This window comes from Callorhinchus milii, unplaced genomic scaffold, assembly GCF_018977255.1.
Source record: "Callorhinchus milii isolate IMCB2004 unplaced genomic scaffold, IMCB_Cmil_1.0 Scaffold28, whole genome shotgun sequence".
Taxonomy (NCBI): Eukaryota; Metazoa; Chordata; class Chondrichthyes; order Chimaeriformes; family Callorhinchidae; genus Callorhinchus; species Callorhinchus milii.
In genome coordinates this window covers 1,306,753-1,320,297 of record NW_024704769.1, presented here as the reverse complement: position 1 = coordinate 1,320,297, position 13,545 = coordinate 1,306,753, and the positions used below count along the sequence as shown (strand labels likewise).

Here is a 13,545-nt window from a genome sequence, read left to right as displayed (position 1 = left end):
GTGGCTGAAGGCTCTCCCGCCAATGGTGGGGCGGGTGGGTCGGGGGACGTGGAGCAGCCGGAGCCGACTGAGCGGAGGGAGCGGGCGGGTTGGTTGGGGGTTAGGAGGTGGCAGAGGTAGGGTGGGGCGAGGCCATGGAGGGCTTTGTAGGTGAGGACCAGGATTTTGAACTGGATCCTCTGAAGGATAGGGAGCCAATGGAGTCGGTCGAGAGTGGGGGAGATGGGGTCACGGAGTTTGGTTCAGGAGAGGACACGGGCGGCAGAGTTCCTGATTATCTGCAGCTGTGGAGGGAGGAGTTGGGAAGGCCGACACACAGGCGTTTGCATAGTCGAGTCTGGAGGTGATGAAGGCATGAACAAGAGTTTCAGTGCCTGAGGGGTGAGGTAGTGGCGGAGTCGGGCGATGTTACGGAGGTGAGGGAAGGCAGAGGGGGTCATGGCTTGAATGTGGGGGAGAAAAGACAGTTGAGGGTTGAACAAGACCCCCAGGTTCCTGACTGGCGGTGAGTTGGTGAGTTGTAGTGTACACCATGGAGGGTGATGTTGCCGGAGCCCGAGGTGCGGAGGCGCTGGGGGGAGCCAATCAGGAGGGCCTCAGTCTTGTTCACATTCAACTGTAGGAAATTTGCCCTCATCCAGAACTTGATGTCCGACAGACAGTCTATCAGGACAGCAGTGGCCCTGGAGTTGAGGGTGGGGCAGAAAGATAGAGTTGGGTGTCATCCGCATACATGTGGAAGTTGACCCCATATCTGCGGATGATGTCACCGAGGGGGAGCATATAGATATTAAAGAGGAGACCAGGACAGAGCCCTGGGGGACGGCAGACATGACAGTGCGGGGACTGGAGGACAAACCATTAGAGGCAACAAAGTGGAGATGGTGAGAGAGATAGGAATCGAACCAGGCAACGGCAGGTCCGCGAAGATCGAGTAAAGCACAGCAGCGTCCCCACAAACAGCCGCGGATTGAGCGACCAAATTATTATTATAATTTTGAAGGGATTATTACCCCCAGAAAGTGATCCACCAATCGACTCACAACCGGGTTCCTACTGACTGCCGGTAAACAGAGGCGCGCGCGTGTGTGTGTGTGTGTGTGGGGGGGGGTTGGGGGAGTAAGGAAACTTGCCCAACGTTTCGCCCTGACCTGACCCGCCCGGGAATTGAACCCGGGTCCTCTCGCTCGCGAGGCGAGGGCTTTAACCCCTGAGCTCCAGGTTTAATCAACAGCCCAAAGATGGCCCCAATCTAATTATTGGCCGATCACTGATGACCAGTAACAGATCTAAGAGAGAGTTTAGGAGGAACTTAAATTACTGGCAGCCCAAGTGTGACAACACCTGTTAATGACTCAACGACAGAAACATTCCCACGTGTTCCAATCGTTTCCTCCACCAACACACCCCTCCCAACTTAATATAGCGTCTCAGAGCGCTTAAAGAGTGTCGGAGCCTGACTCTCTCGCAGGAAATTATCGGGAGGAAATTCCAACGCAGCTGAAAGCAAACACCCAACAGCAGCGACTGAATACCGAAGCGACTGGGAACGCGCAGCAGGTCAGGCAGCGTCTATGGAGAGACGGGAGAGTGGGCTCGTGTTTCGGGTCGACGACGAGCGTGGAATCGTGCTACTGATCAGCAGACGGCAGTGTTTTCCGCAACTCCTTTTCCCCAAAGTCCCGCGAATCATTTGTCCGCGGATTAACCGGAGACCGAGCTTGACAGTTTGCAAATGCCCTTTGGAAGAACGTCGGCGCAGTGGACATCGCCATCTTGTGGGTGAATGATAATATAATGATAACATAATAATGTTATTAATAACAATATACTAATAATATAAATAATAATATTATATATTGTAAACAGCCGTGCAAAATCCACAGTCACTACACTTTACGGTGCATCCCGCTTTGAGACGTCTTGAAGACGCGATAAGGCGCCGGATCAAACACAAGGATTATTATTATTATTATTATTATTATAAAATCCTCGCTCTCTTTTCAGTACATTAACCTTCGGTTGGCTCTTTATTTGATTATATTAATAATAAACCCCTCATTTGAGACGGCGCCTTATCGAGTCTGCGAGAGGTTCTCAAAGCGCTTCACGGGATTGACCGGCGAGTGGATCGACCTGCGGGTGAGACGCCGTTGCCCCCTTTCAAACTGGGGAAGAAAGCGGGGTCTTTCCAGCTTTTGAGAGAGAGAGAGAGAGAGAGAGAGAGAGCGAGAGAGAGAGAGAGCGCGAAACGTCAGCGTGGAATTCATTTGCTCGTGACCGCTGGAAAGAATGCTGTGGTTTGATCGAAGTTGAAATGGGCTCAGGTTGGAAGGGGTAAAGCGCATCGAAACAGACGGATGTTCCCGACGCAGGAAATCCTTCGGAATGGAAACTCGGAACGGGGACTGGAGCAATCGGGTAACGCTGTTGGCCTGACACGTGCCGCGACACGGAGTATGTGGAGTTACACCGGAGCTCCAGGGGTTAGAGCCCTCGCCTCGCCAGCCAGAGAGGACCCGGGTTCGATTCCCGGGCAAAACGTTGGGCAAGTTTCCTTACTCCCCACCCCACACGCACACACACACGCGCACACACGCACACACACACACGCACGCACACGCACACGCGCGCGCGCCAGTCAGTAGGAACCCGGTTGTTAGTCAGTTATTATTAAACATAATAATGATGTGGTCACTCAATTCCACGGCTGTTTGTGGGGAGACGCCGCCGTGCGCACTCGGCTGCCGCGTTTCGCCCACAAAATACGCAGTCACTACACTTGACAGTATGTCCTGCGAAGCGGTTTGAGACGTCTCGAAGACGTGATGAGGCGCCGGGTCAGATGCCGGGATTATTATTATCATTCTCGCCTCAGACTAAGATTGACTCACGTTCTCACAGGGCGGAAAAAGGGTCTGGAAAAGTGTTGCCCTAACATGGTCAAAGCACCAGGAACTGGTGAACGTTTGCCAACACGCAGATAAAAATAAATGTGCCACGTGTGCTAACTTTCGTCTTACATAGGATAAACCTCCCCCAAAACCCAGTTGCGACAGAGCCGAATAATAATAATAACCCTCGCGTTTGATCCAACGCCTCATCACGTCTTCGAGACGTCTCAAAGCTCTTCACAGGTCACGCTGTAAAGTGCATCGATCGGGTATTTTGTGAGCGAAACAGTGAGATAAACTGGAGCTGCGCAACCTTGGGAAGCGATATCTCAGCCGTGCAGCACGTTGAGATTAACGTGAGGATTATTTTTATTTATTTTATCCTTACAACGAAGCATTCCGCAGGCACCCGGGGAGAGAGCCAAGCCCTCCGAGATGCTACCGCGCGTGTGAGGGGAGCTATCGGTAAGCAACTCGCTGTTGTGGTCCTGACGAGATTGACGCTTAAGAGTACTCAGTGGGGCAGAAGTACGCGCAAAATCAACGTAAGTTTCACTCAGTTATATCAGCGTAAAATAGAGAACACGCTTTTTAACACAAGGAATGTCCTGTAATTTATGCTTTGGTTGTGGATTTAGAGCAAATCAGTTGCACATGAGGTTTAGAGTCAATAATTCCTTCCCCCAAAAAATATTAATTTGGTCGCTCAACCCACGGCTGTTTGTGGGGAGGCCTCTGGACGCAATTGGCCTGCCGCGTTTCGCCCACAAAATACACAGTCACTACACTTTACAGTATATTCTGTGATTCATAATATTAGTAATAATCCTCGCATTTGATACAGGACCTCATCAGGTCTTCGAGGTGTCTCAAAGCGCTTCACGGGATACGCCGTAAAGTGCAGTGACGGTGTGTTTCGTGGGCGAAATTGTGTTTTTTGTTAATCGGCTTTGGCGATGCTCATTTTTTTTAAAAATATACCGTCGGGAAGGGTAGGAATCCGGCCACTGGCTGCTGTCCCGCACAAAGCTGAGAGCACGCCAGCTGAACAAACACTCCAGAGGGAAATTGCTACGCGATTTAAACCATTACTTCAGAGCCACAGGAAACTCCCGAGGAATTTCCACTTCCCGTCACCGATGTGCAGTAACCCAGAGTGACTCAACATCCTTTTCCTTCACTAAAGTTATTCAGGAGAGAACTACTCTCTCTCTCCCTCCCTCCCTCCCTCCCTCGATTCCTTTCCTCTCCCCAGGATTTCACTCGTGCTGGAGACGGTCAGTCCACATGGTGTATCCCACGTTCGAAAAGAATTCTCCTGCAGCGTCGATGCTGAACTGTACGAGGTAAGGAACGTTTAGATTTTCTGTGGGATTCACGTGGGATTCACGTCCTCCTGACGTGAAAGGCGCTCACACCATTCGTTCTCGTGGATCGATCACACAACGCAGTCTGCGTCTCAAAGAGAGAGAGTGTGTGTTTTGTGTCCTCTCTGCTGGTCACGCAAACTCGTTCCAAGTTTTATTAAAGTAAAATTTCAATAAAACTTCTTAAAAGTTCAATTAAGCTTATCGACACTTTCCTAAAACCTATCGGAACGTCAGTAAAACTTATTGGAACGTCAGTAAAACCTATTGGAGCTTCAGCAAAACTTATTGGAGCTTCAGTAAAACGTACGAAAACTTTAGTAAAACCTGTTAAAGTTTGCGGCAGCTTAGAAAGCGTCGTCCGTCCTGCGTTTTATTTAACGCCCGTACGGGTTGAAACGCAACCCTCCCTCGCAGAGCCGCGAATGGATCTCGTTCTCGTCGGGTCACGCCGCCCGCGACGTGCTTAACCGCGAGCCAATTGCAGCGTCACAGTCGCTGTCTCTGGTACAGTCGCCTCTGAGAAAATATTACACCGGCGTGGAATTCGGGGGTGATGGGCCATCACCGAGGAGCCCGGTGGTTAGTCGATTGGCGGATCGCTTTTCCGGGGGAATAATAAAACATTTTTGGGCGGTGAGAAAACGCCAAATTTGGTCACTTCAATCCGCGACGGTTTGTGTGGGGGTGGACGCTGCTGTGCGCAGTCGGCCGCCGCGTTTCGCTGACAAAGTACGCAGTCACTACACTGTACGCTGTGATCCCGTGAAGCGCTTTGAGACGCCTCGAAGGCGCGGTGAGGCGCCGGGTCGAAGGCGAGGATTATTATTAATATTATATAATGATATTGATTATTATGTATGTTTTATCTGGTTTCCGTCCAGTTACCACGACACTCATCGCAATCTATCAACAGTTTCAGGTATAGATCACAGGCTGCAGACCATCCGGAACTCTGCAGCCCGTGTCCTCTCCTGCACCAGGCGCCGTGACCCCATCTCCCCCCCACCCTCGCCAGCCCGGCTCCACCGGCTCCCCATCACACAGAGGATACAGTTCAAGATCCTGGTCCTCACCTTCAAAGCCCTCCATGGCCTCGCTGCCCCCCACTACCTACCTCTGTGACCTCCTAACCCCCCTACCATCCTGCCCACTCCCTCCGCTCTGCGGGCTCCGGACTGCTTCACGTCCCCCGCCTCGCCCGCCCAACCATTAGGCCTTCAGCCTCTCTGCCCCCACTCTCTGGAAATCCATCCCGCAGTCCCTCCGCCTCGCCCCCTCCCTCGCCTCCTTCAAGACCCATCTCAAGACCCTCCTCCTCAACCAACAGCGCCTTCAGTCACCTTCCTACCCCAATCCCCTTTGCCCTCCACCCCCTCCTGATCCCAACCCCCAGCTCGGGTCCAAACCCCTGACCGTCCAGCGCTTTGGGACATCCTCCTGACCTGAAAGGCTCCGTGTAAATGTTGTGTGTTGTTGTTGTTGTTGTTGTTGTTTGTAGAGTCCACAAGTCTGTGCGTTAAGGATGAGAAAGTGAGAGAGAGAGAGAGAGAGAGAGAGAGAGAGAGAGAGAGACGTAGCCAGGAGCCTGTGATGTCTGGCTGGCACAGAACATGTTTCTCCACACACGCGTGTGGAACCAGCTAAGGAGGGCAGAGGCTAGAGTTTGCCCCAACAACGACAACAACAACAACACCAACAACAACAACAACACCAACAGCCACAACAGCACAACCACAAGTTGTTGATCTGTAGCTCAGTGGTTGCGAGCGAGACACCCGGGTTCAATTCCAGACAGGGGGCGAGACCTTGGGCAAGTGTCCTTACCCCACACGGCGAATAATAATCCCTCCAAAACAAAATACTAATAAATTGGTCATTTTCAGTCCATGGCTGTTTGTGGGACAGACGCCGCTGTGCGCAATCGGCTGCTGCGTTTCGCCCACAAATATACGGTCAATTCACGTCACAGTCTATTCTGTGAAGCGCTTTGAGACGTCTCGAAGACGCGATAAGGCGGTGGGTCAAATGCGAGGATTATTATTATTATTATTATTAACAACAACCACCACCACCACCACAACAACAACCACAACAACAAAAACACACCACCAACAACCACCGCAACAACAATAACACACCAACAACTACCACCACCACAACAACAACTTGCATTTACATAGCGCCCTTCACACGGGGTGGCGTCCCAGAGGGCTTGACTATGGCGGATTCCGACAACACGCCAGCCCACCGATGGTGGAGCGGAGGGGAGCGAGGCCCGAGCTGGGCAAGCAGAGAGCGGCGGAGGAAGGGGGGTGGGGGTTGGCGTGGGGGGGAAAGGGGCTAAGCAGGTCGGAGAGGTAGGGAGGGAGGTGCGAGGGCCTGAAGGGATTTGAAAGCGAGTGAGAGGATCTTGAAGCCAATCGATCGGGAACCGGAGGGGGAGACATATCCAGACCTCGACTAATTCCCCGCTGCTGAGGTTAGCTGTTCGGCAGCTCACACGGAGAAGGAGAAGTCACACATTCTCGTCGCTTAAAGCAACTTTAAGTTCCAAAATAGCATCCACTTACATTGACCGTAGCAAAGATGTCAGGGTAGACACACAGATATATCCAGTGGTGGTGGGTGTGGAGGAGGGGGAGGGTGTAGGGGCCGGTGGGGCGGGGGGGAGACTTACATCTGCTTCTCGGTGAATGAAGAGATCTAATTCTTTTCTTTATTGGAACAAACGTAGCTCGAAACCACTTGGTTTCTTTTCCGGCGCGAAACGGGCTGGGAAGTGTCGACGGTCCTTGTTGGCGTGGATTTGGTTTGTCTCGAGCTTCGAAGACTTTTCTTACCTCGATCTTTTTGTTGTGTGGGTTTGTTGGGTTCCCGTTCCCCCCACACCACCCCCTCGCTCTCCGTGTCGCGTTTGCCAAACAGCGAGACAACAACACGTGATGTTTACACGGAGCCTTTCACGTCGGGAGGACGTCCCAAGGTGCTGGACGGTCAGGGGTTTGGACCCCGAGCTGGGGGTTGGGATCAGAAGGTGGGGGGGGGGAGGGAGGGGTGGGGTAGGAGGGTGAACGAAGGCGCAGTTGGTCGAAGAAGAGGGTCTTGAGATGGGTCTTGAAGAAGGCGAGGGAGGGGGTGAGGCGGAGGGACTGTGGGCTGGAGTTCCAGAGGGTGGGGTGGGGTGGGGGGCGGCGGAGAGGCTGAAACTCTGCCCCGCCAATGGTGGGGTGAGGTGAACGAGTGAGGTTGCTCTACAGCTGGGAGGCAAAGCCAATCCAGAGGACCATGAGACTAGGAATTTGCTCCCAAATCACTCAACACTTGATTGTGGAATTCCCAATGCGAGTGTGAGGTGAACGTGGAAAGCAGTCGTGACATTTTTAAGATGATCAGTGAGCTCATCGCTTGTGGAAAACGTTCTGCTGAAATTTCTTGGGTGGGTCAAAGGGCCCATCCCATGAGGAGAGTGTTCTTCTGGGGCCTAAACTATGTCTGGAGTTCCCCGTAGCTCAGGGGTTAGAGCCCTCGCCTCGCAAGCGAGAGGACCCGGGTTCGATTCCCGGGCAGGTCAGGTCAGGGCGAAACATTGGGCAAGTTTCCTTACTCCCCCCCCACCCCACACCCCCCCCACACACACACACAGACACACACGCACACGCACACACACGCCTCCGTTTACCAGCGGACAGTAGGAACCCGGTTGTTAGTCGATTGGCGGATCGCTTTCCGGGGGTAATAATCCCTTCGAAAAACATAATAAATAATAATAAATTGGTCCCTTCAATCCACGTCTGCTTGTGGGGGGGGACGGGGACGCTGCCGTGCGCAATTGTCTGCGCCTTATCACGTCTTCTAAACGTCTCGCGGAATATACTGTAAAGTGTAGTGACTGTATATTTTGTGGACGAAAAGCGGCGGCGCCATTTGCGCACAGCAGCGTCCCACGCAAACAACCGAATGGCCTCCTTCTGCGCTGTACGGTTCGATAAACTCGCTGCGGTGGCCGATTTGACTTGAAAGAGGAGTTTCGGGTAAGTTAGAAAAATGATCCGCTCTTCATTCCAGACTTCCTGTGATATAAAAGTCCCGTAAAACTTACTGTGCGATTCCCACGGGCTTTCGGGAAGCAAATTAGAAACAATGGCAAGAGATTCCTCCTGTCTCCATCGCCTCCTGGTCACGAAACCAGACCCCGAAAGGACGTTAAGATATAAGCACATTGCACCCCCTCGGAATTTCAGGAACCCCGATTCTTTTCCCCGAGATGACCGTTGCCCCCTTTTCGCTGGGAACAGCGATCAAGTCACCTACGTAACCACAGCAGCTAACAAGACTTGGTCACTCTTCTCTTCCTCCCCCCCCCCCCCCCACCCTCAACACTGCCCGGCAATAATAGCAATAGTCCTCCCATTTGACCCGGCGCCTCATCACGTCTTCGAGACGCCTCGAAGCGCTTCGCGAGATACGCTGCAGAGTGTAGTGACTGTGTGCTTTGTGGGCGAAACGCGGCAGTCAATTGCGCACAGCAGCGTCTCCCCCCCCCCCCCACACACACAGCCGCGGGTTGGAGCGACCAAATTATTATTATTATTTTATTTTTGAAGGGATTATTACCCCCCGGAAAAGCCATCCACCAATAGACTAACAACAACTGACTGCTGGTAACCAGAGGGGTGTGTGTGTGTGTGTGGGGTGGGGTGGGGGGGGGGTATGGTGGGGGGGGGAGTAAGGAAACTTGCCCAATGTTTCGCCCTGACCTGACCCCCCTGGGAATCGATCCCAGGTCCTCTCGCTTGCGAGGCGAGGGCTCGAACCACAGGGAACTCCAGTGTAGCACAGCGTTTAGTGTCCTGAGTATCAGGGAGGGGTGGGGGGGGGGGGGGGGGGTGGGGGAGCTGATAAGTTTGACACTCTTATGAAGTCAGGAATTTTTCCGAATAGCCGGGCAAACCAGTTTGTAAAACAATCCACTAATTCTTCCCCTAATCCCTCAACGCCACTCGCCCTGAACTCCAGGGCATATAATGCTATCTTTTTCTCCGCTCCCGGATCGGAATGCCGGCTATTTCCCTCAGCGGAAGAGCCCATTTTCACCCGGAGAGGTGGGGAAACACTGCGAATCGGGAGGAAAAGACGTGCGACTTTAAGGGGAAACATCCCTCGGGAGGGGAGGTCGGGAAGCCCCGGAATTTACGCTTCTCTCGTGAGTTCTTTGCCCTGTTAAAGAGACGCTTAAAGGACGTTTAAACCCAACAGCTGTGCTACCTCAGTGTAAATAATGTCCCGCGGACACTCAAATTCCTCGGGTGAGGAGTACAGATCTATTGTGCTTCGCTGTGCGGTCATGTGTGGCTTATCAGTAGGGATGTAGTTACAATGGTATGTGATTGGATCACAATGTTTTGGCGAGGGTTCAACAGCTGGAAGATAGAGCAATCAATGTAGGAGTCAGCCCGCAGTCCTTTACTGCACTGCAGCCCATTACTGGATGCTGGCGAACACCGACACCGGCTCGGAAGAAAGTTTGAGGATGGGAGGATTTCAATCCCAGAACCTGCCCAAGGGAGAGGCGAAAGCCATAAGACAGAAGCCAAACGTGTAAGTCTCCCTTTCAGCTCACCCATCTCTACCCCACATGGTTCCACAAAGAGAGTAATGATGATAATAATAATAATAATAATAATAATATTATTGTGGAGTAAGGAAACTTGCCCAACGTTCGGCTCTGCCCGGGAATCAAACCCAGGTCCTCTCTCGCTTGCGAGGCGACTGCTTTAACCGCTGAGCTACAGGACTCGAAGACTTGACAAGGCTTCTCCTTCTTCTTATTAAATAATAATAATAATATTTGCATTTGATATAGCGTCCCTTGCGACGTCTCAAAGCGCTTTGCAAGGATGCGCTGTGAAGTGCATTGACCGTGTATTTTGTGGGCGGAACGCGGCAGCGTCGTGGGATTGAGTGACCCGTTTTATTATTATTATCTTTTTTTGTGGTGCGTGCGCCGTCTATTTATACTCTGGCATTGGCTTGTGGCTACCATTTTATGATAGAAAGTTTCACTTCAATGCTTGTTTGTGTGTTGATTTAAGCCGGTTGACTGAATGCAATGACAAGGTCACGTTGCTGACTGTAAAACAATACCACTGGTACGTCCGCCTCAGTGTTATTTAATCATCTTATTAATCTGTGGGGGTGAGGGGGGGGTTGGAAAACGATGATTTTGAAGTGTTTATAGAGAGTTATTGCCTTCGGCCTCTTCAAAGATGGGTGTTTCTCAGAGACCGGGTTAAAGTTGTTTTTAATTCACTGCAATTTAGTGTCGATCAATGATGCGATGAAGTTCTGGGAGAGATGAGGCTATAGGTCCTGTGAGGTTCTGTCAGGAATTTCACTCTCGAGCAAAATACAGTGTGTGATGATGTAAACTGCGAACGGTGATGGAGAGACTCATTAATAATACAGGTTCCGCGATCTCGCACCTCCTAAACCCTCCCCCACCCCCCCCGGGCCTGCTTCACTTCCCCCCCCCCCCCCCACCCCGCCTCGCTCACTCAACCACCCCGGTCAGGCCTTCAGCCTCTCTGCACACCCCCCCCACCAAACCTCTGGAACTCCACAGTCCCTCCGCCTCTTGCCCTCCCTCACCTCCTTCGAGACCCGTCTCAAGACCCTCCTCTTCGACCAACTGCGCCGTCAGTCACCCTACTTACCCCCCCATGAGACAGGCATATACCTTTAAGCCCAGAATGATACCAGGGCTTGAAGGGTTAAATTACGAGGACAGGTTGCAAAAAGTTGGTCTCTATTCCCTTGAGTCCAGAAGGTTAATGGGGTGACCCGATTGAGATTTTTAAAACAATAAAGCGATTCAAAAGGGGCAGCAACAGAGAAACTATCTCCTCTGGTGGGTTGGGGGGGAATCCAGAATTAAGGGGTGAAATCAGGAGCAGTTTTTCACCCAAAGGGTTAGTGGGAATCTCTCTCTCTATATCTCTCTCTCTCCCCAAAAGGCTGTGGGTTATGGCTGTGGATCCATTCACATCTTCAACAAGGAGGTGGAGAGATGGTCGTCAGGTCAGGGGATCAAGGGATAGGAGGCAAAGGCGGGGCAATTGGAGTTGAGGTACAGATCAGCTGTGATCTTCTGGTATGGTGGAACAGGCTCGAGGGGCTGAATGGCCTCCCCCGTTCCTATCACTGTGGTCTGTTTTCTTGACCAGGATCATTGGTTCAAGCCCTCCATGTTTATTTGAACACAAATGACTTCATTCACGTGTGACCTCATCGAGACGTCTGGGATAATGGCTGTATTTATGTATTTATTTTACAATAAAGAGCCACTTATTCTCAATATTGAGGCCAAGGCGTGTATTGTGGAGCTTTTCTAAATACATTTGAGTTACAATGCTTCCTTGTTTGCCGGCGGTGGACTGGGCCAAGGAGGGTGACCGGTCGATCGAAGAGGAGGGTCTTGAGACGGGCCTTGAAGGAGGCGAGGGAGGGGGCGAGGCGGAGGGACTGCGGGATGGAGTTGCAGAGGGTGTGGGCAGAGTGGCTCAAGGCCCGCCTGCCAATGGTGGGGTGGGCGTGAAGCAGGCCCGAGCCCGCTGAGCGGAGGGAGCGGGCAGGTTGGCAGGGGGTTAGGAGGCCATGGAGGGCTTTGAAGGTGAGAAGAAAAGGAATACCCATGGTACCTCTAAGGCTGGGTTTACACATGGTTTACGCATGGTTTACACATGATTTACACATGATTTATGTGGTTTACACACGGTCTACACACGGTTTACACATGGTGCACAGACCTGAAGTCCACGTGATTTACAGCAGGGTTCACAGATACATCAGAAAACCTTTGCCCGAGTCTGATGTCCACATCCCTTTGGAACTGAACCAAGGTATCCGCAAACTGTGACAACGTGGGAATGACGGCTGGTTCCGGCCTCCTGTTTGTCCCTCACTCCCCCCCCTCTCTCCGCTCCAACATCGTGGCCGTGTCTTCAGCCACTACCCCCCCCGAAACTCTGTCACTCTCCCCCTCCCTCCCTCCCTCCCTCCCTCTCTCCCCACCTTCAAATCCCACCTAAAGACCTTCCTTTTTTTGGATCGTGCTGACGGTCGGTCACCTCCCTCCCTCCCTCCCTCCCTCCCTCCCTCCCTCCCTCTCCCCACTCGGGGTCAGACCCCGCCACTGCCAAGCCCCCCACCCCCCCACCCCCAGGCGAAGGGCACCGTGTAAATGCAAGTTGTTGGCGTCTCTGTTGTCCATCAAAGGGAACACGGTCCGATAGAATATACCACAGCATTTGCCGCGAGAAGGCGAGGCAAGTTATTCATTTATTAAAGATATGATACTTTTCTGTGTTTCCTGGGGGTGGGGTGGGGGAGGGGGGGGGGGGTCACGTACAATTCCCCCTTTTTCCAGCTGATGTAAAGGGGTAATTATACGGCATTGGAGTTCGAGCGTGTCGCCCACGCGGTGATGGAAGTCTCATTAAATCATACGTCTGAGGATTTATCGAACACTTGCAAACAGCCGGGTCTCTCTCTGCAGTGAAATTCCAACGACGTGGGACGTCCTCCTGACGTGAGAGGCGCGACGCAAACATAACTTATTGTTGCTTCTTCCGGTTTACCTGTTGTACGAGAGCAAACTACATCTTCGCCCAACTGTGCCTGATATATATACATATATATATACATATATACACACACACAGGTGTGTCAACAAAGCAAAGGGAACGAATCGAGTAAATCGTTTTGGTTCTGTCGTTGATTGGCTTCCTCGGGCCACGGATAAAATATTGATCACGGGCAGGAATTCAATGCTGTTGTTGGCTATTTTGAGCCGTGTTTTGTCCTGCCATTGGTACGCAGAATAGATGAGCGATGAATTATTCATCCCTGCTGCGATTCACAAAGCGCCCCATCTGTTATTTAACAATATCTTAAGTTAATTATTTGCCCTGAAAGGCCCGACCCAAACAAGACATGGAGCTCGCAGCCCGAGAACACCGTATACGCCAAAACAATTCTATCATTGTAAGAAGGATATAGATAGGAACCTGGCAGTCAGGATCGCAGGAGACATAGAACCGTAGATTGTGGAGTCACCTGTAGCTCAGGGGTCGGAGACCTCGTCTCGCAAGCGAGAGAGGACCCGGGTTCGAGTCCCGGGCGGGTCAGGTCAGGGGGAAACGTTGGGCAGGTTTCCCTTTGGAAAGTTGTCGTTGGATCGGCTCCCACTGTAACAACTCTCTGCGCTTAAAAGAAAAAAACCT

The 13,545-nt window shown here is 52.0% G+C and overlaps 1 protein-coding gene across 1 annotated transcript in view; it reads left to right on the top strand.

Moving 5' to 3' along the window:
- Positions 1-9,454: 9,454 nt before the first annotated feature.
- tacc1 (transforming, acidic coiled-coil containing protein 1) overlaps positions 9,455-13,545 on the top strand; it is a 37,309-nt gene continuing 33,218 nt past the window's right edge. The window contains exon 1 of the mRNA XM_042344465.1: positions 9,455-9,862. Coding sequence (XP_042200399.1) covers positions 9,753-9,862 — 110 coding nt within the window. The 5' untranslated portion in view covers positions 9,455-9,752. The remainder of the gene's footprint in view (positions 9,863-13,545) is intronic.